Raw genomic sequence first — 25,214 nt, forward strand, 5'->3', positions numbered from 1 at the left:
CAGCCGTGATAATCAATCTTAGGAATAATTCTATGTACAAATAACATTTTAATACAAAAGTTAAAACTAGCGAATGCAGTTACTGCAGTCACACTTGTTTGTTAATTGGCCAAACATATATTCACAAACGCAGTAATCAATCCTATTGATGATTTTATGTACAAACTACATTTCAATGCAAAGTTAAAACTGGCAAAATATACTTGCTGCAACTTGTATAAAAAACAGTGTCAAAACAAAAGATATCGCATTTGACTCAAAAATCTCGACAGATCTAATTAGAGGGGAAAGCCTTAACATGCATAGATATGACATCGTTCTCACAAGGGTAGTAATATGAAAGTAAAACACACACGTTGTGTTCCAATACACCAAGCGAGGCAAGGATATCGCCACTGCAATGGACAGACATAAACAGAGAGAATGTATCTCTGTTGGTAATGATGATAAGCCTCCTTGTGGGTGTCAATATTGTTGCTGAAAAGGCAACTTGCATGAAGTTGGATAAATCGGACCTTTAAGTAAGGCAGGCCAAAGTTTGCCATTCAGTGCATGAATGAAGACCTTTCTTCACAGAATCTGCTAAACAGATCCAACGCTGTTCTTTCAGAGCCAAAATGTGGTCAACATTAGGTTGTCTAATCGTGGGTTTAACAATCTCTACCACCCACCAGAGTATCTCTTTCTCAGTGTGTTTTTTTAGAGAGAAAGTGCTCAACCAAAGGGGCGTTTTCTGTACGACAACAAATTTTTGACTGATGTTGGAGAATACGTTTCTTTACCACCTGTGTAGTTTTGCCAAAGTATTTGAGACCACAGGGGCATTGGATACAGTACACGACGTTAGACGTGTTACAGTTGGAAAACCCTTTGAGGGTCTTAGACTTGCCATTGAGCGAAAAGCACTTCAAGTTACTGGTGGTTATGCATGCTGTACAATGGTTACATTTATAGTGACCTGTGACTGGACTAAGTTGGCGCATACTATCAACCACGTTGGTATCTTTAGTTCTGTACGCATGTACCAATCTGTCTCTGAGGTTTGTGCCTCTTTTAAACGCAAACATAGGCTTCTCTACAAGTTCTGGTAGACTGGAAAGTAATGACCAATGCTTGGAAATAAGTTTCTTAATTGAGTTAGTTGCCGTTCCGAAAGTAGTAACACAGACCAATTTAGGCGCCGATGTCTTAATTTTCACCTGTAGAAGTGCCTCCCGGTTATTGTACCGAGCGCGTTTAAGCGAGCGTTTGAGTAGCTTGTTGGGGTAGCCACGAGCATATAGTTTCACTTTCAGTTGTTGTGCTTCAGTAAAATAGTCAACCCGTCTTGAGCAATTCCTCCGTAAACGGAGGAATTGCCCAAAGGGGAGACCATCCCTAAGGGCCTGTGGGTGAAGACTATTGTATTTAAGAATCGTGTTACGTGCAGTCGCTTTTGTAAATAATGTAGTGTATAGTGTGTTGTCTACACTGACCTTAATCGAGATATCAAGAAAATCGATGCTGTACTGATCATGCACAAGTGTAAACTGTAGATTAGGATTTTTTGTGTTGATCCAGTGGTGAAATTCCTTGAGAGTCTCACACGTACCACGCCAAATGAAGAAAATATAATCGATATAATGCAGCCAGCATCACAAGCTGGCTGCGAAGGGATTGCTGTTATCATAGATAAATTGATCTTCGAAATCAGACACATAGATGTTGGCTTTGTGTGGCGCAAAAATTGCGCCCATTGCCACCCCTTTCTGCTGTTGGTAAAAGGTTTTGTCACAAATGAAAACATTTTCACAAAGGGGAATGCGGATACAATCTACAATGAAACTTGTAGAGACCGCATGGGGTCTAGGTCTGCTCTCCAGCAGGTTGTTCAGAATAACAAGGACATCAGTTTGTGGAATGTTCGTGTAAAGACTCTCGATGTCCATTGTCACCAAGAGTTCATTACTGCTGTCAAAAGATAGATTATCCACCACATTAATCACAGCTGTGGTGTCCCTGATATAGTGCTCGGCCTCTGTGGCAAAAGGACGAATGAAAAAGTCTGCATATTGTGCAAGGGGCTTGAGGATGGAATTGCACCCTGACACAATAGGATGGCCAGGTGGACACGTCAGGCTCTTGTGCACTTTCGGCAGTATATAAATTGCTGGGACTGTTGGTGACTTGTTTATAAGAAAAGCAGCTTCTCTCTCACTCAGCGAGCCCCCATCAAAACCGGCTTTGGACAGTTCTGAGATTTTTTTCTCCAATTTAAAAGTAGGGTTGCTTGGCAATTTGCTATAGTTTGTTTCCACAGATAATTGTTTCTGCAGTTCGATATAGTATGCTGTCTCGTCCAAAGAACAATACCCCCGCCTTTATCGGCGGGTTTTATTATTGTTTCTGGAAGGGATTGTAGGTGAGTCAAGGCCTGTTCTTGTTCTTTTGACAAATTGTAATTAACCCACCTTGGTTTTCTAAAGAGATTATCAATCTCTGTGATGACAGCATTTTCAAATGTTATAATTTCTTTGGCTACCATACCATTAGATGGAAAAAAAGGTAGAGTTGTGATGTAAACCTGTAGTATCTGGACTAGACAGAGGGGTTTTATCTGCAAAAAAGTTTTTAAGCCGAATGGATCTAAAACATTTATATAATTCTAGCTTGGTTAGAAAAATCTCACTTTTATTTGTAGGTACAAATGAAAGCCCTTCAGTAAGAACTGAAATCTCTATCTCTGTCAGAGGATGTCTCGATAAGTTGAAGATAGGGATGGTTTTGTTCTCGTCTACCATTCATAATATTGGTTTCTCGTGCGGCGGAAACCGGTTGTATAATTGTTCCGCTACCATCCCCAGCGAGATTGCCTCTGTCTCGACGGTTGGCCCTGTCCTCTCCTGTCCTGGGCTAAAAAAGCCTGTCGTGAGGTGGATGGTTGTTGTTCCTGACCTGCTCTGTATTGGTGGTCAAATCCTCTCTCACTGTCAGTGTCTGAGTCAGTAGCTGAAAAGGTTGTTCTCTTCTCTTGGCCATGATATGGACCCTGTTGGGGGTTTTAAAGTGGCCTTTCTACTGTAAGTTGTGACTGCCTTTCATGTCAGTAGAGACCACCTGATACGAAGTCAGTATATATTTTGGTGTTGGTGAAATATACTCAGTGTGTTAAAATACCCCTCACACACCAAAAGGGCCCTTGGTGTCATGCTTCATCATCGGGGTCTTCCCGCCCCCGCTGCGGGGCGGGGCAGTGCTGCGACAAGCGACTACGCCGGAGCACCTTTTTGTGAGTACTATGTGAGTGAAATGGAGTGAGTGTCAGTGGGGTCAGGAGTGATATAAGAGTGAAGTTAAAAAATACCTGGCCTAGTGGTAGAAAAAACTGTTTAATAGGCACTGGCTGGTATTGTTAAAAGGGGTGGTGCGGAGAGATAAAGCAAGTTACTGGGCTTACTCTCCTGTGTGGGTCAACATGTTTCGGGGCGACATGCCCCTTCGTCAGGACCGGGTACAGATCCCCCTGTCACTCACTAATGTTCTACCACAATAAGGAGGTGTAAATTAATTATCAATGTGTATAAATATATTTTATAAATATACGTGTTCTAGCTCTATCAGAAATTCTGATGTAATAAGCCTGAAAGAATAAGAGCACAGGTTTAGAAAAGCGCGGATAACAATGCGCTGGACTATTGGTTACCTGTAAGGGAAAACGAAAAAACACACATGTGTAGGCTTTTGTACATGGCAGGCCAGAGGGTCCTGGAAATGGCCATCTCGCCAGGTATAGAGGACGTGGAAACAGATTTGTAGACACACATCTTACATACACAACACAGTAGATCACCATATGTTAGCTATCAAGGGAGGGAAATGTATACACATCAAGATACATACTTTTGAAATAGGGAGGCAATGCCCCATGAGCCAAGGCTGGACAAAGGGTAAATGGGGGTCCAACTGCAAAATGGGAAGAAATAGGAATATGGAAAAAAAGGAAAAAGGTTTTGCTAGGACCTTGTATTGCTAAAAGTAATTTGTTGTGCAAGGGAATGGGGACCAAGTACTCCTGGTCTGTTCTATCGGCTATGCCGTACTTACTAAACTCCCAGCACCTCGGTGCTTCCTCCTTCGTCAGTGGCTTCCGTGGTAATGATCAGCTAGGGTAGGGCGGGTCATTTATAGTGTGGGAGCCAATTGGATAATGGCTAGGTTTATTGATTAACTCGGGGTAGGTGTGTTAGCTCGGTCGAGTTGTGGAGCCCTGTAACTGAGGCGGCCATTATTAAGTGTGGAAAAAATATGAAGGAGCGCTCTTAGAGGATCACGATCCTTTCACACAAATGCCCCGTAACATTATAAGCTCCGTTTCCTCTATCGTTAGAGAGAAGATAGTGTTTGGAGGGAAGACGCATTCGCGTATGACGAGGCGTCTCTGAGAGAGATCGCACATGCGCGGAAGGGCTCCGTCTCTTGTGTGTACCGCGCATGCGTGGAGGAGTGGTATTCCTCCGCGCATGCGTGTTGTTGGTGTTATGGACTGGAGGTGCAATCGGTGCCCCTCCTGGCTCAAGAGATTAGCAATATTCACCATTACAATTACAATTCTACATTCCTAAAAGAGGGTATTTATCTAAAAGCGGGGGAAATTTGGAGTGTATTGATTAATTAAAATCTTGATTCACACAGACATGATAAAACAAACAGATCCTAGGTATGGTCTGAGATTTACAAATAATGCTCTTATTAATATGTTTAGACCTGGGGACTGTAATATTGATACCATAACTGGATTACACCCTGAGTTGGGACCAGGGAATAGCATTCGAAAAAGCAGTCATGGCCGATCTGGAACAGCTACCCACGGACGCGGGTGAGGTCTTTAATAACACTACCAGACTAGAGAGAGCCGCACTCCATGAACTTGCCAACAATCAAAATATTGTAATCAAGCCAGCCGATAAAGGCGGGGCCACGGTTATACAGACATATACCAATTACAATAGAGAATGCAAAAAATTACTTGAAGACAGACGTAATTATGAAGTACTTAAGGAAGACCCGACTGAAGAAGTCAGGATCTGTATCCTCATAATGATCGAGAAAGCAATGGCACATGATTGGCTGACAAAACAGGAGAGTGAATTCCTGCTTCAAAGAAATCCAAAAACACCTTATTTTTACACGATACCTAAAATTCATAAAGATGCCCCCTACCCTCCTGGTCGCCCTATTGTATCTGGTATACAATCAATTCTTGAACCTCTTTCCAAATTCGCTGATGCTTTCCTCAGACCGATAGTGCAAACTACAAGTACCTATTTGAAAGACACAAAAGCCGTCCTACAACTGGTCAAGGAAATAGCTTTTGATCCTGAACAGGACCTCCTCCTAGGTCTCGATGTAGAGAGTCTCTACACGAGCCTTCCCCATCAAGAGACTTTGGAAATAATAGAGGAAGTTCTCTTTTCTACACCTTGGGTATACCACACCCCGAGACAGGTGGTCCTTGAATGCATATCCTTGTCCCTGAAGAAAAACTTTTTTCTGTATGAAAGCACATACTATTTACAGAAACACGGCACGAGTATGGGGAGCACTTGTGCCCCGAGCCTGGCCGGGCTCTATGTACACCACCTTGAAACCACAAAAATCTTGAACGACGGGAATCCATATAAGAACCATGTGGTCGCATGGAAAAGGTACATTGATGACGTGCTTGTCATCTGGAGGGGGGACCAAGACTCAGTTAACCAGTTTATGACTTGGTTGAACCAACAAGATCGGTTCCTTAAGTTCACCCACACAGCCTCCAAGGAGAACCTTGTCTTCCTGGATCTGAATATCTACCCCGCCAATGGTAAATTAGAAACATGTACCCACTTTAAACCTACAGCTAAAAACAGTTTGTTGCTTTATAGCAGCTTTCACCCACGACACCTGCGTGACAATTTACCCTACGGACAATTCCTTCGCCTTAGGCGTAATTGTAGTGCTATTCAAGATTTCAAAACCCAAGCAGCAGATCTAACAACCAAACTTGTAAACAGAAACTATCCAAGAAAGGTGGTCAATAAAGGCTTCAAAAGAGCCCGCAATAACAACAGGGAGGCCCTTTTAGAACCGACAGTGATAAAAGAACCAGACCAACGCCCCATCTGTGTTACAACATACAATACCAATTCGAACCAGATCACAAAAATTGTGAACAGGCACTGGAGAATACTGAATTGCGGTAAACTAAACTTCCCGAAACCCATGTTCGCACACAGAAGGGGTAAGAACCTCAAAGATCTGTTGGTCCACACATGACCAAAAAAACTCACTAATGATGAACCCCCTAAACTATCAACAGTTGGCGGGCACCATCCGTGTGGCTCATGTGCGTCCTGCCAATACACGCAGAAAAGTCGTAATATCATCTTCTCCAATCAGTCCACTTGGGAACAACGTTCCTTTACCAACTGCAATAGCCGTAACTTGGTTTATCTGATCACTTGCCCGTGCAAAAAAGAATGTGGGCATGACCACGAGGCCAGTCAAAGTACGTATGGGTGAACACCGCAGCAACGTACGCTGTAAAAACACTACGACTAAAATGGCCACCCATTATGCAACAATGGGACACAGTATCGATGACCTGAAATGGACAGTCATAGAGGCTTTCAAGAGTGACAAGGTCCTTCTGTCCAAGGAACAACGTTGGGTTTACCGCCTCGGCACCCACTTGACAGGGTTGAATGATGATATTCCCTGGTCCCAACTCAGGGTGTAATCCAGTTATGGTATCAATATTACAGTCCCCAGGTCTAAACATATTAATAAGAGCATTATTTGTAAATCTCAGACCATACCTAGGATCTGTTTGTTTTATCATGTCTGTGTGAATCAAGATTTTAATTAATCAATCTACTCTGAATTTCCCCCGCTTTTAGATAAATACCCTCTTTTAGGAATGTAGAATTGTAATTGTAATGGTGAATATTGCTAATCTCTTGAGCCAGGAGGGGCACCGATCGCACCTCCAGTCCATAACACCAACAACACGCATGCGCGGAGGAATACCACTCCTCCACGCATGCGCGGTACACACCAGAGACAGAGCCCTTCCGCGCATGCGCGATCTCTCTCAGAGACACCTCGTCATACGCGAATGCGTCTTCCCTCCAACACTATCTTCTCTCTAACGATAGAGGAAACGGAGCTTATAATGTTACGGGGCATTTGTGTGAAAGGATCGCGATCCTCTAAGAGCGCTCCTTCATATTTTTTCCACACTTAATAATGGCCGCCTCAGTTACAGGGCTCCACAACTCGACCGAGCTAACACACCTACCCCGAGTTAATCAATTAACCTAGCCATTATCCAATTGGCTCCCACACTATAAATGACCCGCCCTACCCTAGCTGATCATTACCACGGAAGCCACTGACGAAGGAGGAAGCACCGAGGTGCTGGGAGTTTAGTAAGTACGGCATAGCCGATAGAACAGACCAGGAGTACTTGGTCCCCATTCCCTTGCACAACAAATTACTTTTAGCAATACAAGGTCCTAGCAAAACCTTTTTCCTTTTTTTCCATATTCCTATTTCTTCCCATTTTGCAGTTGGACCCCCATTTACCCTTCGTCCAGCCTTGGCTCATGGGGCATTGCCTCCCTATTTCAAAAGTATGTATCTTGATGTGTATACATTTCCCTCCCTTGATAGCTAACATATGGTGATCTACTGTGTTGTGTATGTAAGATGTGTGTCTACAAATCTGTTTCCACGTCCTCTATACCTGGCGAGATGGCCATTTCCAGGAACCTCTGGCCTTCCATGTACAAAAGCCTACACATGTGTGTTTTTTCGTTTTCCCTTACAGGTAACCAATAGTCCAGCGCATTGGGATCCGTGCTTTTCTAAACCTGTGCTCTTATTCTTTCAGGCTTATTACATCAGAATTTCTGATAGAGCTAGAACACGTATATTTATAAAATATATTTATACACATTGATAATTAATTTACACCCCCTTATTGTGGTAGAACATTAGTAAGTGACAGGGGGATCTGTACCCGGTCCTGACGAAGGGGCATGTCGCCCCGAAACATGTTGACCCACACAGTAGAGTAAGCCCAGTAACTTGCTTTATCTCTCCGCACCACCCCTTTTAACAATACCAGCCAGTGCCTATTAAACAGTTTTTTCTACCACTAGGCCAGGTATTTTTTAACTTCACTCTTATATCACTCCTGACCCCACTGACACTCACTCCATTTCACTCACATAGTACTCACAAAAAGGTGCTCCGGCGTAGTCGCTTGTCGCAGCACTGCCCCGTCCCGCAGCGGGGGCGGGAAGACCCCGATGATGAAGCATGACACCAAGGGCCCTTTTGGTGTGTGAGGGGTATTTTAACACACTGAGTTTATTTCACCAACACCGAAATATATACTGACTTCGTATCAGGTGGTCTCTACTGATTATTCGTACTTTCATAAGAGGAGGATTATCCCACTGCGGTGCAGAGTGGCACCACCTCTTCACTCCCCTTTTTTGATATCCCTTACTGCCTTTCATGTCAGACAGTCCATTGCAAGAGTAGGTGGGAATGCCAACTCATTTGTATTGAGATTCACTAAAACTCGCATTGTTTGCGTTGCAAATCACAATGACAACTGCATCTTATAATGCACTTTAGCAACTTGCATTTTCAGTTGTTTTCTTTACCCTCACAAAGTTTGAGAGTTGTTGTTAGAATTGGGGGTCTCTAGTTGGCACAGGTAGGTAGTTGTGACAAATAGGGACCCTCTCCTCTAGTCAGGATAAGGGGATTACACTCCTAAAATAACCCCTGCTTAACCCCCTTGGTAGCTTGGCACGAGCAGCAATGCTTTATCTCTGAGGCGTTGTAAGGTAAGTTTTTATGACCACATACAGTAACCCAGTGACAACACCACAAATGGACACCACACAAGGTTTTATATAAAAAATAAGTATATTTTATATAGTTACCACAAGACCAATAACGACAAAAATAGTCCACAGTACTATCAAAATTCAAGAGTTCTGGTTAAAAGGCCTAATTCAAGGTTCTGTGCGAGTCAGTAGCCCGGTCTGGCTACAGCGTTGTTGAAATAACACAGAGTCTAGCAAATCCAGTGGACCGCGTCGGTACGAGCCCACTCAAATGTCGACAGACTGCGTCACAGTACCTTTTACTTGAGGCGGGTGGCACGGATGTGCGAGGCGGTTCCGGTGTTCGTCGCGGTGCAGAAAGGAAGCGCTGAGAGAGTCAGTGGATCAAAGGCGTGCATCGCAGGTCGAGACAGTGCTTCGTTGCGGTGCTTGCAGCTTGCGGTGCGGCGACAGAACCGGAGTTCGGGAGCTGGCGTCGATCAGTCCGGACAGGGGTGCGAGTCGGGCGGTGCGTCGCAAGGTGGTGCCCAACTCCGGTGCGTTCACAGGACTTGGAGTCAGCAGCAGTGACTGCGTCGGTCAGGCCAGTACGAGTCGGTGTAGCGAGGCGTTGCATGTCGCGGTGTCCACCAGTCGCGTTGCAGGCAGCGACACGGTGACGGCGTCAGGTCAGAGTCGGTGAGCTCAGAGCTTGCGTTGTTCGAGGCGGATGTTGCTTGATGTGGTGCCTACAGGACACCAGGCCGGTCGTGAGAGTGTCACAGCTCACTGTCTCTGTAGCCACTGAAACAGCTTTTCCAGCAGCAATCCACAAAGGCTGGTGAAATCTACTGTTCCTGAGACTTCGGTCAGGGGCAAGCTCTCTTCCAAGCCCTTGGAGATCTTTCACAAGTTGAAAATAAAGTCCACAAAGTTCTTTCTCCTCTCTTTGGCAATTAGGCAACCACTGCAGGCCAATCCCCCAAGCAGCACTTCAGCTTGGGAATAGTCTCTCCTCAGCAGAGGTTTCGTCTTGTATGTACAGAAGTGATCTAATTTCATGAGATCAGTGTGCCAATACTTATACCCATAAATCGTTTGTTCTCTGAGGGGAGAGGGGCCTGTGCCCAGTCAAAACCAGTGCTGAAGCACTCGGTTTACCAGACTTCTCCGTTCCTTTCACAGCGCAGGACAGGCACATCAAACGCCCCACAGGAGGTGGAGCCAGCATTGTGGAAGGCAAGTACAGCCCGGGAGCACTTTGTTGACAGTCTTCCTTCTCTTCTTTCAGTGTGCAGGGCAGAGACATCAGACGCACCACTGGGGGTGGAGCCGGCACTGTTGGGGGCAGGCACAGTCCTATTCAGGTCCCAGGTGCAACTCCTCCCCCCCATCTAGATGCAGACCTCTATATTCACCGCTGGGCTGACTCATTCTATCTCCTGGAATCCCCCAGCTCTGTCACTCAAACTCCAGACAAAGGAATACACAACCTCACAGAGGCAGGCTTGAAAGGTTAGGCAAGCAAATACCTACTTTCTAAAAGTGGTATTTGCAAACACAGAATATTAAAATAAACTTAACTAAAAGATGTATTTTATCATTCTGAGTCCAGGCATACTAAACTCGAATTTCTACCCTGTTCTCTGAGTCGGTTAGGATTATAAAATGTAATAATTCTAACAGCCCATTCTGGCCTATGGAGAACAGGTAGCCTTGCACTAGTGAAAAACGAAAATGGCTGTAATTCACTATTAGGACATGCCACACAAACCAGGGCTTGTCCTACCTTCTACTTACAATGCACCCTTCCCTTGGGCCTACCATAGGGGTGACTAAAATGAAGAAAAGGGAAGGTTTAGGGACTGGCAAGTGGGTGCACTTGCCAAGTCAGCATGACAGTATCAGACGGCACGCAGGCTCTGCAATGGCAGACCTTAGACACATTTTACAAGGCCTCTTCTGTGGGTGGCACAACCAGTGCTGCAAGCCCACTAGCAGCATTTGGATTTACATGCCCTGGGCACACTCAGTGCACTGTACTAGGGTCTGACAAGTAAACCAAATAGTCAATCATGGAATCACCAATTAATACATTCATTTACAGTAGGGAGAGCATATGCACTTCAGTACTGATCAGCAGTGGTAAAGTGCCCAGAGTCATAAAATAGCCAACAACCGGGCAGAAAAAATATAGGGGGAAGGCAAAAAGCTCAGGGATAACCCTGCAAAAAGGGCCAAGTCCAACAGTTGTATTTTATACATAGCTAAAAAATTACTTCATTGGCTCTGTTGGAAAATCCATTTCAGGAATGCCTGCATGGCCTGTAGGGGTAACTAGGGCTTTATGCCAGAGCAAGGACGACTTATGAGCTCTTTTCTCCACTTACTCCTACTCTCCAACTTCTCCAGCTCTGTGGAGGCAATAAAAGTTCCCACATCCAAGCGGCTTAAGTGTGGAATGCTGTACTTTTGACTTGAAAAGTACTATATCACTTGCATTAGACACCCTTAAACCATCTTGACATCAGTGCATGGAAGACATCTTTTTCTTTGGTTTAGTATAGTATAGCAATAATTTCTCTGCGGCTGTTAGCGCTAGACCTTGCCTTGATCTATTGGATGGAGTTTGAAAAACAGAGACAGCCCTAAATGAGAACCCTCGAGACTGGGAGGAGCTGATTACCATGTATGTGCAAATTCTGTTTTTGTATGTAGCTCTGAAGCAACCAAGATGCTGCAAGTTACCTTTGATTGATCCACCCCAAGCTATGTCCCTAAATGGTCAACTTGTAATATTGTCCTGGATGCCTTGTTTCAGTAGATGGGGCAGCCATCGGCCAGCCAGTAACCCAATGTTACCTACCTCCAAAGTATAACTTCCTGCATGGTTTTCATGTCCCCAGTGTGCCTCCTTTTTAGGGCTCGGGCCTAGCATGCAGTGTCGCACAGCGACAGTTCTTTTCCCAGCGTTTTGAAAATGGACCTGGAAATTCCACGCAGCTTGTGAGTGTTATTTTCAAGGTCCACTTTCATTGGCCTTCACGTGCGCGCTGTTTTTGAACAGAACACGCAATAGGCCATAGGCGGTCGCGTAGCTCTGCCTATGGCCTATTGGTGTCTGTTACGCGCACCAGGAGGCCATATATCTTCAATTATCGCGGCCGTGACGGCTGCGATAATTGAAGACATATGCTGGCAGTGGGGCGCACGCACCACTCTCGAGCTTTTTTCTTTTTAATCCATTTCACGGCGTAGCTCTCCCTGTCGGCGCCTCTTCTCCGTGTAAGACAATATCCTGCCTGTTTTAAGGGAAGTTAAAAATAGCACAGTGCACTAAGGCTTATGGGAGCTTATAGGCTGCACTACAGTCCAGTAGTGAAGAGCATTTTACTATAAGAACCATAGGACTGCTCTCAACTCGCGCTACCCCTGAATATCTTCATTCATTACGGGAGGGGGTATAGTAAGATGTCCTTAATGCATCTTTTAGGGTTTGGTGAGGGTTGGAGGTGGGGGTGCACTTAGTGATTAAATGATGATACACAATCACATCTGTCTACTGCTCCCTGGCTAATTGAAAAGGCACGTTTGTTTCAAACATTGAAATGGCTAAGGGGCGGTTAGGAGGTAGACTTTCTTAGAGTAGCCCTGCCCAGAGCGATTGCTGTCCAGCAATTAGGCTTTCTGGATATGCAGCAATTAGGCTTTCTGGATATGCACGTGACAGATGCTGTTTAGTGCAAACATGAGATTATACAGTGTTTTAAAATGGATGACACCGGTGGTGAGGGCTCTAAAAGAGGCGTGGCCTTGAAGAAGGAATCCCTGTCAGAGGCATGGACTATGTCATTCAGGGCTTGGCCTCATAAAAACGAAATGCAATCATTTGCCTGGCAGATTCACAGAGTGCTCCGGGACACAGAATAGATAATTCAGCCGGCCACGCTATTTATTTACACGGTACGTTGCACTAGTATCCTAAATCATCAGTGCTAAAACATGTTACAAAACAGTTGTAACAAAGAGGCTTCTTGCTGTGGTAACCGTTGGACAGTGAAAGGCACGACAAGGATACCGTGGTTATTTAGTTGGGGTCTACCTGCATCTTATTCCCAGGAACAACACTGGGACAGTGTCCAACTGTCCACTACGTTGCTTCGTCTGGGTGCCACAAAGGGGGATTCCTGTGTTGTTGAGTTGCAGCTCTTACATTTGACCGAAAGGCAGGTACAGTTTTTTCTCACATTCGGTAAACAGAAATAAATAACCCTACAGGGCCTTCGTTCACTCACTTCACTTTTAATTTTTTGCAGCTGGCTGTGCTCAGCCCACACCGTAAAAAGAGGGGGAATTTTTCCTCGGCCCTGCTGCCTGAAGAGACTTCACGCAGTTGCTGTCGGCACGCGCAGTATATTTCACAGCAGGGCATTGCAATCATAGCCGGTGCTAGTAAACAGACTGTACCCACCCTGACAAGCCACATTCGCAGCTGATTGGTTGCAGGGCAGTGGGCTTGCCTGTAGGAGAGTGACCGCAAGGTGCTGATGGCCAGGTCCCATCATTTTCCTGGACCCCTGGAAGAGCGCTTAGCTTACCCTGATCCTCCTACCCTGCTGCAAATCATGTCACTGACTGCCGCTTTATTTATGGTTTATGTATGAACTAATATATTAATAACACTGCAATGAGTGGCCTTCAGAATGAGCGAATCACACACTTTCTGCCCTGATGGTTTTATTAACAACTGAAGGTGCAAGTCATACATCTTGTACCTCCTATATAAACCTCTATTGTTATAGATGGAGCAACATTATGGCCTATTAAACCCTGCACAAGATAGATGAATGTGCACCCTGAAATGAATTATTTCAAGATGTTCTCAAGTGTTATGATCACGAAAGGAGGCACAATGAAGAATATTAATTGCCTAGGGTCACACAATGTGGTGAAACAGAGAAGGCAGGAATAAAACCAGGTTCCCAGAGAACACATTGTCCAATTCAGAAACTGGATAGGTGTCTTATTCTTTACAACTTCTGCCCTGATGACAATTTTTTTAGTGACACAAGATGTGAATCACTTGTCTTAGGTCTCCCGTACACGCCGTTTATTGTTAATATCAATCCCGCGGACATTGCCAAAGTGCACGGAAACCAGGGGCGTAGCTTGGTCAGTATGATTTGGGGGCGGAGGGAGTAGCTTAAGAATTTCTGACAATAAGGCTGGCATATAATGTTTAAATACGTTATACGACAAGCAGGGTGCTTGAGCTGGGCCGAGCAGAGTGAGAGTGACAGCAGAGTGAGAGTGACAGCAGAGTGAGAGTGACAGCAGAGTGTGAGTGACAGCAGAGTGTGAGTGACAGCAGAGTGTGAGTGACAGCAGAGTGTGAGTGACAGCAGAGTGTGAGTGACAGCAGAGTGTGAGTGACAGCAGAGTGTGAGTGACAGCAGAGTGTGAGTGACAGCAGAGTGTGAGTGACAGCAGAGTGTGAGTGACAGCAGAGTGTGAGTGACAGCAGAGTGTGGGTGAGTGAGAGACACAGCGTGAGTGTGACAGCAGAGTGAGAGTGACAGCATGAGAGACACCGCATGAGTGACAGCAGAGTGAGTGACAGCAGAGTGAGTGACAGCAGAGTGAGAGTGACTCAGCAGTGTGAGAGTGACTCAGCAGTGTGAGAGTGACTCAGCAGTGTGAGAGTGACTCAGCAGTGTGAGAGTGACTCAGCAGTGTGAGAGTGACTCAGCAGTGTGAGAGTGACTCATCAGTGTGAGAGAGACTCAGCAGTGTGAGTGTTCCAGAGAGAGCAGGGTATGCTTGTGCGCTTACACGGTGCACTGACACACAGGAGCTAAAACAAAGAACAGCTGAACACGTGTTTTGGGAGCTTCATGGAGGCAGCCGGCCCTCTGTGAGGGGAGCAGCAAGGAGGGGACGCCCCAACCAAACAAGCGCAACTACTCACCACCTACTGTACGATGACAACACAGGGCAAAGGGCAGAGCTAGGTCTTTTCGCATTACTTAGGGTGAGCAGTGTGTGAGTGTGTAGGGTGAGCAGTGTGTGAGCGTGCAGGGTGAGCAGTGTGTGAGCATGCAAGGTGAGCAGTGTGTGAGTATGCAGGGTTAACAGTGTGTGAGCGTGCAGGGTGAACATTGTGTGAGCGTGCAGGGTGAACATTGTGTGAGTGTGTAAGGTGAGCAGTGTGTGAGTTTGCAGGGTGAACATTGTGCGAGTGTGTAGGGTGAGCAGTGTGAGAGTGTGTAGGGTGAGCAGTGTGTGTGTGTGTAGGGTGAGCAGTGTGCGAGTGTGCAGGGTGAGCAGTGTGTGAGTGTGCAGGGTGAGCAGTGTGTGAATGTGCAGGGTGAGCAGTGTGTGAGTGTGCAGGGTGAGCAGTGTGTGAGTGTGCAGGGTGAGCAGTGTGTGTGTGTGTGTGTCGGGTGAGCAGTGTGTAGGGACAGTGTGTGAGTGTGCAGGGTACGAAAACGCGAACTAAGTCCACCACACACACACACATAACACCACGCACATAACACCACGCACATAACACCACCCACATAACACCACACACATAACACCACACACATAACACCACGCACATAACACCACGCACATAACACCACGCACATAACACCACGCACATAACACCACGCACATAACACCACGCACATAACACCACGCACATAACACCACGCACATAACACCACGCACATAACACCACGCACATAACACCACGCACATAACACCACGCACATAACACCACGCACATAACACCACGCACATAACACCACGCACATAACACCACGCACATAACACCACGCACATAACACCACGCACATAACACCACGCACATAACACCACGCACATAACACCACGCACATAACACCACGCACATAACACCACGCACATAACACCACGCACATAACACCACGCACATAACACCACGCACATAACACCACGCACATAACACCACGCACATAACACCACGCACAACACCACGCACTCACCACCCCACACTCACCACCCCACCCTCACCACCCCACACTCACCACCCCACCCTCACCACCCCACCCTCACCACCCCACCCTCACCACCACACACTCACCACCCCACACTCACCACCCCACACTCACCACCCCACACTCACCACCACACACTCACCACCACACACTCACCACCACACACTCACCACCACACACTCACCACCACACACTCACCACCACACACTCACCACCACACACTCACCACCCCACACTCACCACCCCACACTCACCACCCCACACTCACCACCACACACTCACCACCACACACTCACCACCACACACTCACAACTACACCATCAGTGCACACTTTCACCAGACACCATAAGTCGTCAGTGCACGCTTTCACTGGGCACAAACACCACCACACACTCACAACTACACCATCAGTGCACACTTTCACCAGACACCATAAGTCGTCAGTGTACGCTTTCACTGGGCACAAACACCACCAGCCGTCAGTGCACACTTTCACCGGGCACAAACACCACGAGCCGTCAGTGCAGGCTTCAACCAGGCACACACCACCAGACGTCAGTGCACGCTTTCACCATACACACACACACACACCACCAGCCATCAGTGCATGCTTTCACCAGGCACACACACCACCATCCGTCTGTGCACGCTTCCACCAGGCACACCCACCACCAGCCGTCAGTACACGCTTCCACCAGGCACACACACCTCCAGCCATCGGTGCACAATTTCTACAGGCTTACACACCACCAGCCATCCGTGCACAATTTCTACAGGCTTACACACCACCAGCCATCAGTGCGCACATCAATTGTTAACGCATCCACAATTAACTATTGTAGCAATCGCAATATGGTGCACTTTACTTTTAAACATATTCATCTAAAGCGCAGCATGCCACCATTGCTACAATTCCAATCCAACCCACATAATTCCACTCCACACCACATGCATACACTCCATAACACATGGCTGAAAGACATTGCCATTTACAATGTCATTAGCTCTAACTCAAATAAATCCGAGACCTATTGCATTTCCAATGCTTGTTCTATTTGCCAGGAAGGCATAGGTTCTTCAGCAAGCTGTAAAGTTTGTGGCTGCTTGCTGAAGAAGCTGACAAACACCTCAAATAATTCCTTTGAGTAGAACTGGTGCTGCATGTATTTTATTGTTTGTCAAGCCATAAGAGCGCATTCTGACTGCCATAGAGATTGTGTTGTTTGAACAAATAGCATTCAAAAAGTGATTGGGTGAGAAGGATCACATCATACTATTTAACTGACCATCTACACATTAGAAGCTCATCCAAGTGACCCTGTGTCTTTAACTGATATTAGAACTAGCATAAAGCCTGTCATCCCCTGTATCTCTATACATATAGGAATTAAAGATGGCTACCATACACTTGCCGGCACATATTGACTCGTGAAAACAAGTTCATTTTATCACACAGTCACAACCGGTTATGAATGATTTTTCTCACCGTGCTGACAGCACAGAGCCAAATGATGTTATATGTTCTTATTTTTAATGTATTTGTAGTCCTGCTAATTTCTTATCTGAAAACTGTCAGACAGTATCTGGATGTTTTTTAGCAGTTTAAACCATTGTGCCAGGTGACATCAGAGCAAGCTCAACAGAGTTTTCACCAACCTCATAACCCCTAAGAGACTTCATATAAGTGCTGTCCAAGTCAATGATTTTAGTTATTTTTTTCTGCACGCCACACACATGGTTCCAGAGTTCCCTGGGCATTTTTTTGCTTGTGTTTTTCATCTGTTTTTTAGATCATTCTTCATAATATTTTTTAGCTATTTCAACGCCACTACCCTATATTTAAACATTGTGCTGCTTGCAAGAGGTCCAAGCCCAGGACAGATCATCATGCAACTTGCCTCTGGTCCCTGGGGCTGGTACGTCATAGTGTTCCTCCTTATGGCACTTAGTTTGTTCTAGGTAGAAGGAAACACTGGTTTGGTGGTCCTGTGGTGTTTTCTTTTTTTAAACTTTTTTTTTAATTCTTCTACGGCGCCTAGTTGAGTGCTCGAAAATTTTCAGCCTTTGCTAAATGAAAAATTAACTTCCATGGAATTGTTTGTGGGCACATGAAGACATTTAGAGCTACTCAATGCAGATATTTGTAACCTTTGCACACCTTAGAGCCAACAGCATTGCTTCCCTCCACCCAGTTATTACCATGCTTAGCACCATCTATCCTTTGTCTCATTCAGGCCATTTCTTCTACTCTGGCTTGAATCTAAAAATGTTTATCTCATTGAACGTACATTTGGCAACAGGTATGGGGAAATTATGGGGGGTATTGGACAGATAAACAACTGTGCATCAGATTGTCTGGATCAAAAAATTGAAAGCAAGCTATTTCCAAATGGGTGTCTCTGTGCACTAAGTTGTAATGTGAGTTTGACAAAAAGGAGCCATGTGCCAACATAAAGGATCATTCAATGAGGACTAAGACGGCCACATCTGTATTCTTGAAAGGACATCTTTTCTTACATAGTTGCTATGCTGCCAATTCAGCATCCTTGCAAACTTTTCCAAAGTATCTTTACTTGGTTGTGAGGAGAGAGGCATAATTTAGTGGAGCAGCTCTGCAGCAGTTGATTTAAAACATTGGTCTGCTCTTCAGACCTACCTGCCGCACACTCTCTGTTTTGGCAGTGTGTTTAAGGTGAGAAATCTGGTTAAAAACCTATCCATTGGAGTAAAGATTACTTACCCTTCGGTAATGTTCTTTTTGATTGATACTTCATCTACCCCATTGTCCTCCATTCTCTCCTCTTCTGTGCTGGTCTTTGGTAATGTTATTTTTGTTTGATACCTCCATTTGTTTTTATTCTGCTTGCGTGGATTAGGCAAACATATGTGTAATTGAGTTGACTAGGTTGGTACTTGCCTATATGGAGACACAACATCACTTGCCGGTATGACATTAACGAACCAGGCGCAGCTAAATATTCTTGAGTCACTTGATGTTGGTGAATGATCTTAATGTTAAGTTCTGAATCCAGTCTAACACCTGTGGAGGTTTCTAAGAAGAGGAATCCGCAGGAGAATCAAATATCTTTCTAAAAGAGTGTCACTGAAGGTAAACTACTTGTCAACCACTTTCATTGCAGGATTGAACATTTCTCTAATTAGGTGCACATACTGCTATGTATACGCATTGAAGTGAAAACAAAAAAGTGTCTCATAACAAAACGAGAATCATCATAAATATCCTTATATTTCAATATAACGTTCAGAGACCCATGTTTTTGTTTTTTCAGCAAACCCAAATCCCTGATTATGCAGAGCTCATTGTGAAGTTTCTTGATGCCTTGATAAACCAGTATCTGCCTGTTCTTGATGAGGAAACAAGTGAAGAATGCCTACTGACACCAACATCACCATATCCTCCTGCAGTGCAGAGCCAACTGAGTATTACTGCTAACCTTAACCTTTCTAATTCAATGACATCGCTCGCAACATCTCAGCATTCCCCAGGTCAGCGAAAGTGCAAGTGTTTAATATTTTCATATCCTTGTTGGGGAGGGAAAATAACCATAGATTCAAACTATGCTGCATAGCTTTCGTAGTACGTGGCTGGATTACTTGCGGTTTTAAAAAGTACACCGTTAACCATCAGGGAATACCAGAATGTTTACCTTCACGTTGTGTTAAAATGGTGGTTCTTTTGGTTTTGTCTGTATTGTCCGATGTTGTTTGCCTTACAAGTAAAGATGTGTTATTAACAGTTATATAGGTGTGTTATCGCTTACCTCTGATGTGTTCTCCCTTCACATTCCTGTTTGGGTTATCTCGCATAACAGGGAGGAACAGTTTTAAAAGCTTTGACGCCAAGAGGTCCATTTGTCGATGTATGTGCTGATATTGACATCATAGCTTCTATATGAATTCATCATGTACACAATCACAATTTATGTTTTTTGTCATTCTGCCACGCAGGGAGCTGTTTGGTTTGCATAAGAGAGGTTTCGAGGCAGTCAGCTTTGAATTTTATGTTTGGATTCTTTTAAGTACAAGTATATTGTCATTGCACCAACCCCCACCGCCATTGTCACCTCACACTAAAATGCTTTATTTCATGAAGAATAGCTAATCTTCACAGAAAGGTGCTTTTTTCCTCTTGGAAGTTCACTACCATACCAGCTGGTTAAACCTCAGCACCTGAGGTTAAGCACTGAAAAACAACTGTAGTTTGGAGTGCCACTGGGTCATAATTTTCATCGTGATGAAAATCGCGGAAGAAAATCTATTACTATTCTAACAAAGAGTTTGTTTTCTTCTATCATTTAAGTCTCTATGTCTAGTGCCATAGCATTAAGAAGACTCCTCACAGACTTGGGTAAAAAAATACACCAGGCTGACCTTGTGGAAAACTGGCCTGAATGTTGTTTTGTTCATCAATGCTGAAAGATTTGGATTTTAATTCTCATAGAATCTGTATTTCTAAAAGTGATCACACAATAAAAAGAACCTAGTATGGCTTTTCTGTTAAAAAAATATGGAATGCCTTAGAATCAAAACTCCTAAATTATCTTGCCAGGTCTGATTTTTTTTGATTTGCCAATTGCAAGATGTTCAGGGCACAATTTAGCCCTGGCCATTTTGGTTTCGAAAGCATTGTCACACTTGTGTTATTTGGGGTTGTTTTTAATTTATGGTTATACCCTTGGATTTCAGTACTGTTCAAAAAAAAAGTGTCAGATGTAGAATATTCTAAAAGATTTTTGTTCAGTGTAGGTCTTTGTCAACTTTTTTACTTTGTAGAAATTGAGTTTTTTTATAATTAATTATATCTTGCTTGCCTTAGAACCAGTGGATTGTTTCCCTGAAGTATGTATCCTTTGGGTGAAATCATATACACCTTGTTACGGCTATCCTACCCTGAGCTATTTCATCCATACTGCACCAGTCTTTAATATAGATTCGTGAATTCTGAAAGAAAAACCTTTTGAAAGAATAGGATTGCTGCTCAGGGAGTGAATGAAATAGACCCGACTTTCCCCTCTTCTTTCTTTAGAGGCTTTAGAGGTCTGTACGGTCTGACCATATTAAATATTCTACCCATTAGACTACTTAAGTCTATATTACCTAGGTTCGTACAAAATACATAATACTGAATGAGAATTACATTTTACAGACTTGCCTAAGATATTTTGAGCCAGAAATGAGTTTGAAAAGACTTGCACTAAATTCTGTTGAACAACTACTTGGATGGCGTTGCAGCTGAGCTCTGAAGGGATATTAGACTCCAGGAGTGTAAAGGCAGCTCATTCTTATTCGGTGGGTGCTGATGCTCTTCTGGAAGTTTAGGCTACTATATAGATGATTTTTCCACCCAGTGTACTCTGGTTTGTATCAGATTCATATTTGCCCAAGACCGTTCTAGAAAGAAGTGCTGTTTCTTTAAACTGAGTTTTTACTGAGTCCTAGCTGAACAAAAAGGCAGATTATTTTATTCTGAAAGCACCATTGCATCGTTTCACTGGAAAAAAGTTGTTTCATGCCTTCAACGAGACGGAAAACTATTTTGTTTGTTGAATTCTATAGCACGTTAGCCTAAGTTGCTGTTAAACCAAACATTTGGGTTAAAATGAAGTGATATGGTGTAAAGCGGATATCAGTTGTTTTAAACTGGATAATTTGGATAAGAGAGAAAAATGGAATTTCAGGTCAAAGCAAAGTATATTCCAACTTCATGGCAAGTACATTTTTGAAGGGTATCGCAGGGATTCCAAAGGACGTAAGGGAGGCTAGGCAGGGGCTTATTTTTTTAATTTGTGCTCACATGTGACTTAAAAAGGAACCACAGTAAGTCTTGCACAACTCGGTTCCATTTACATTGATAAATGCAATTTCTTCTGTAGCATTTCTTTTCTGTAGTGATTTATACTTTTCAGTAAAAAGTAGATCTATAGCCCATATTAAAGTAAGTTGTAATAGAAACACACTGAAGGAGCGTCGGAGAGGCATCGAACAACTGCACCCAGTTCACAGCTTATTTCTATAAAACATGTATATTGAAATAGTAATGTACACCGCTCTCTAAAGTTCAGCTCATCAATTAGAATTCAAAACATCACAGAAGGCGCTCATGTCTTCTTTAACTCTCCTTGCTACTATTTTGTAGTCCAGACGTGATTATATTAAAATGAATTGTCTAGTGTGTACTCCAGTGGCAAATTGAAATCTGTCATTTTAGCCGTTGGCCCCACCTTGTCACGGTTCACATTTGAATCCACATTCCACTTAATTTTGTAATTTAATGTCTTTCCTTTAGATGTAAGTTTAGCTTCTTATACATTGACTGTTTTTTAAGTAGACCCATAGCTATACACAACAAAGATGATTCCCTGGTGATGTAATTTTGTTTTCTTAAGACTTGGTTCAATTACTTTTTTATAGCAACTTTGTATTTTGTCAAATCCAAAGTTGGTAGATTTAAGAATACACAACAAAGATGATTCCCTGGTGATGTAATTTTGTTTTCTTAAGACTTGGTTCAATTACTTTTTTATAGCAACTTTGTATTTTGTCAACTCCAAAGTTGGTAGATTTAAGAATATTATGCTCTATTGCAATCGGGAGTCAATTTGTTCCTTGTGTAGAAGTACATACCCACCACCACTGTCGGAAAAACACACATCACTTAACAGTATTTCACAAAACCAAGGGTTTTACTCAAGGATTAGAGTTGTAAAACAACAATGGAGATTAAGGAACCTTTGAACAAAAGTGTGAGAGAAATGCACCATTCATAAGGAAAACGGACCTAATCAGTATTCACCCGTCTTCTGTCATACTCCGCTTCAACAAAATGAACATACCTAGCTATATGTGTTATGGACTTATGAATGATTCTTTTGTACTTAATTGGTCTTGAATCATGTGTGTGTGCGCACTATAAAACAATCGACATTATTCAGCACCTACCACTTATTTTCCTTCCTACATAGACTATATTCCTTCATAACATAATGTGATATCATTCTTCAAAGTTAACAGTTCTTGGTATCTTTGTGTGAAACACATCTGGTACAGTTTTGGTTCCAAATTCTGGTCCAGGATTTTTAATATCATATTGAATCCGACCTCAGTATGGTTCCAATATCCATATTAAAAAAATTAATAGGAGTATTCCTTATCCAAAAACTCAGTTACAAAATAATGCTTCCTTTACATAAGTGCTGGCCAAATCCCTTGTAGCACAGAAATTCTGTGCTACGTGTACCAAAAAGTAAGTCCAAACGACCTGACTTACTACCTACCATCTCTTCAATTTGAAAGAACACTGATAATAACTTACAAAGGCTTGGGAACGTACACACCTTGATGCTTGTGTAGTGGCCACAACGCCGCCCTGCCTGCCTGAACCTTTTCTGTGTTGTGATGGTTATAGCATGTTGTATACTTTCAGCTCAAATTCAGGCACCTAACAGCAGCAACTGTGCATCATTTCCTTTTCACTATTACTGGGAAGCAATTAGTTCTGACTGAGGGGACCTACCTCCAAGGCCAGCTCTTGGCTTTTTGTAGGCTGCTGCTGGTATGTGGTCTTTATCAGGCTTGAATACCATCCTAAAACAGGACTTCACTCTGTGGGCAGATGATTCAACATATCAACACATCAGCTTGGCTAATTAGACCATTTATCAACATGCTACCCCTCAGACACACACTGCCTGGAATGACTCCTGCACCACAAATAGGCCTTCTTCCCCCAAAACTGACAGCCTAAGCACCAGCAAGTTCTATTGGCACCAACCTGCATACAATGTCACTCAGCACAGCATACCGATCCCAGTACACTCATTCATACCCACAACACACTGTGTCCCCTAAGGACGCAGCTATATAACGGATTTATCCTAAACATTCAAATTAGATCTACGCTACTGTGTGTATTTAATTGCCAGATCAGTTGTATGCATGTATTTTTTCTGTATGAATGTTTGGCTCTTCAGGATTCTTAATTTGAGTTACTTCTATTATCTCCAATTAAGACACTTTCTGATTTGGTCATTCGTAATCTTGAGGTAATAGAAGTATGAATGAAGCACAAAAAAAGAATGAAGGTTCCAAATATTTTGAAAACAAAGTATTAATCGTGCAAGTGGGATAGGCTTTCAAAAGTGAGGTCAGAAATCCAAGACCAACTATAAGGGCTCATTATGACCAATAAATTAGCAATGCAGTCATGTGTTTTACAGCACAGACACTTTTCTGACAGAGGCTATCACAGCTTCAGGCTTTCCATCTACTTCTTTACTCTTCGCTAAACTATGAGAAAACAATTTGCCTAGATTTAATTTTCTTTCACAACTAAAATTTCTAAGGATGTAATTTAAAACATACAATATAACTACTTCAGAATAATTTAATCATGGCTAAACCCCAATGCCCGGGCCATATTTGGCTGAGTTGTCAATGGCATAAACAGCTGGTGTAAGAGGAGCAGAGAATGCTCTAGGCCTCAATGTGTTATCTGAAAAACAGTAATGTGTTGAAATAAAGTATTGTGTGAAACAGTAACCAGGTGCAGGTCTTATTTGTAGTTTTAGGTTTCAGCTATACATTAGAATGCAATTATATCAAAAGCTATGATTGTTAGACAGCTATTTCATGCCTTAATGTGATAACCTCACTTTTGGTGTCAGAGCTATATTGCTGATAGACTTGTTACTCCTAAAATAGGATACCTGAATCTACTAATGAGGCCTGCTACTCCAATCTGATCCTCAAAAAAGGTCAGTGGATGATCAGTAAGGATTCAGTGCAGGGAGTCAAGTAAAGGTGCACAGATTTCTGTGTTTACACATACTCACACTCATTCTATTAAATTCCTCATGTCTTTTGAGAATCCTGAGGCAGTAAGTACTACCTTTGGAGAGAGTGTGTGAAAACAGCATTAGGTACATTCTAACTGCTTGGGTGGAGATACTTTTTTACTCTTAGAACAACCACGTTTTATTGTTACAACATTGTATTGCAAGAGTACCCTCTGTATTATCCTTAGACAATTCAACCAACTATATCTGATTTTATATTTTTTGCCTTGACATTTCCTAGATTTTTATGGTTGGGCTCACATAGAAAAAATCAGATGTGCAGACTGCTCTTCTAAAGCTGGCCCAAATCTTTATTTTAGTCTGTAACTTAATTTTATGTATGCATTTTCACATTTGAACCTTATTTACTTATATCAAGGGCATATCCTATTGTAGCAATTGATGCACCTTTCATCCTAATTGATTTTTAGGTACAAACGTTTCTGCAACCTCATAAGAAAACAAAATAGTCA

General features: G+C 43.4%; 1 protein-coding gene across 8 annotated transcripts in view; it reads left to right on the top strand.

Moving 5' to 3' along the window:
• The window catches only part of NF1 (neurofibromin 1), a 2,143,703-nt gene that overhangs the window by 1,909,704 nt on the left and 208,785 nt on the right, over nt 1-25,214 (top strand). For all 8 annotated transcript variants that reach the window (XM_078679713.1, XM_078679719.1, XM_078679717.1 and 5 more), the window contains one exon: nt 19,177-19,393. In XM_078679713.1, the coding sequence (XP_078535839.1) occupies nt 19,177-19,393 (217 nt within the window). The remainder of the gene's footprint in view (nt 1-19,176; nt 19,394-25,214) is intronic.

Source organism: Lissotriton helveticus, chromosome 3_1 (assembly GCF_964261635.1).
Source record: "Lissotriton helveticus chromosome 3_1, aLisHel1.1, whole genome shotgun sequence".
Lineage (NCBI taxonomy): Eukaryota > Metazoa > Chordata > Amphibia > Caudata > Salamandridae > Lissotriton > Lissotriton helveticus.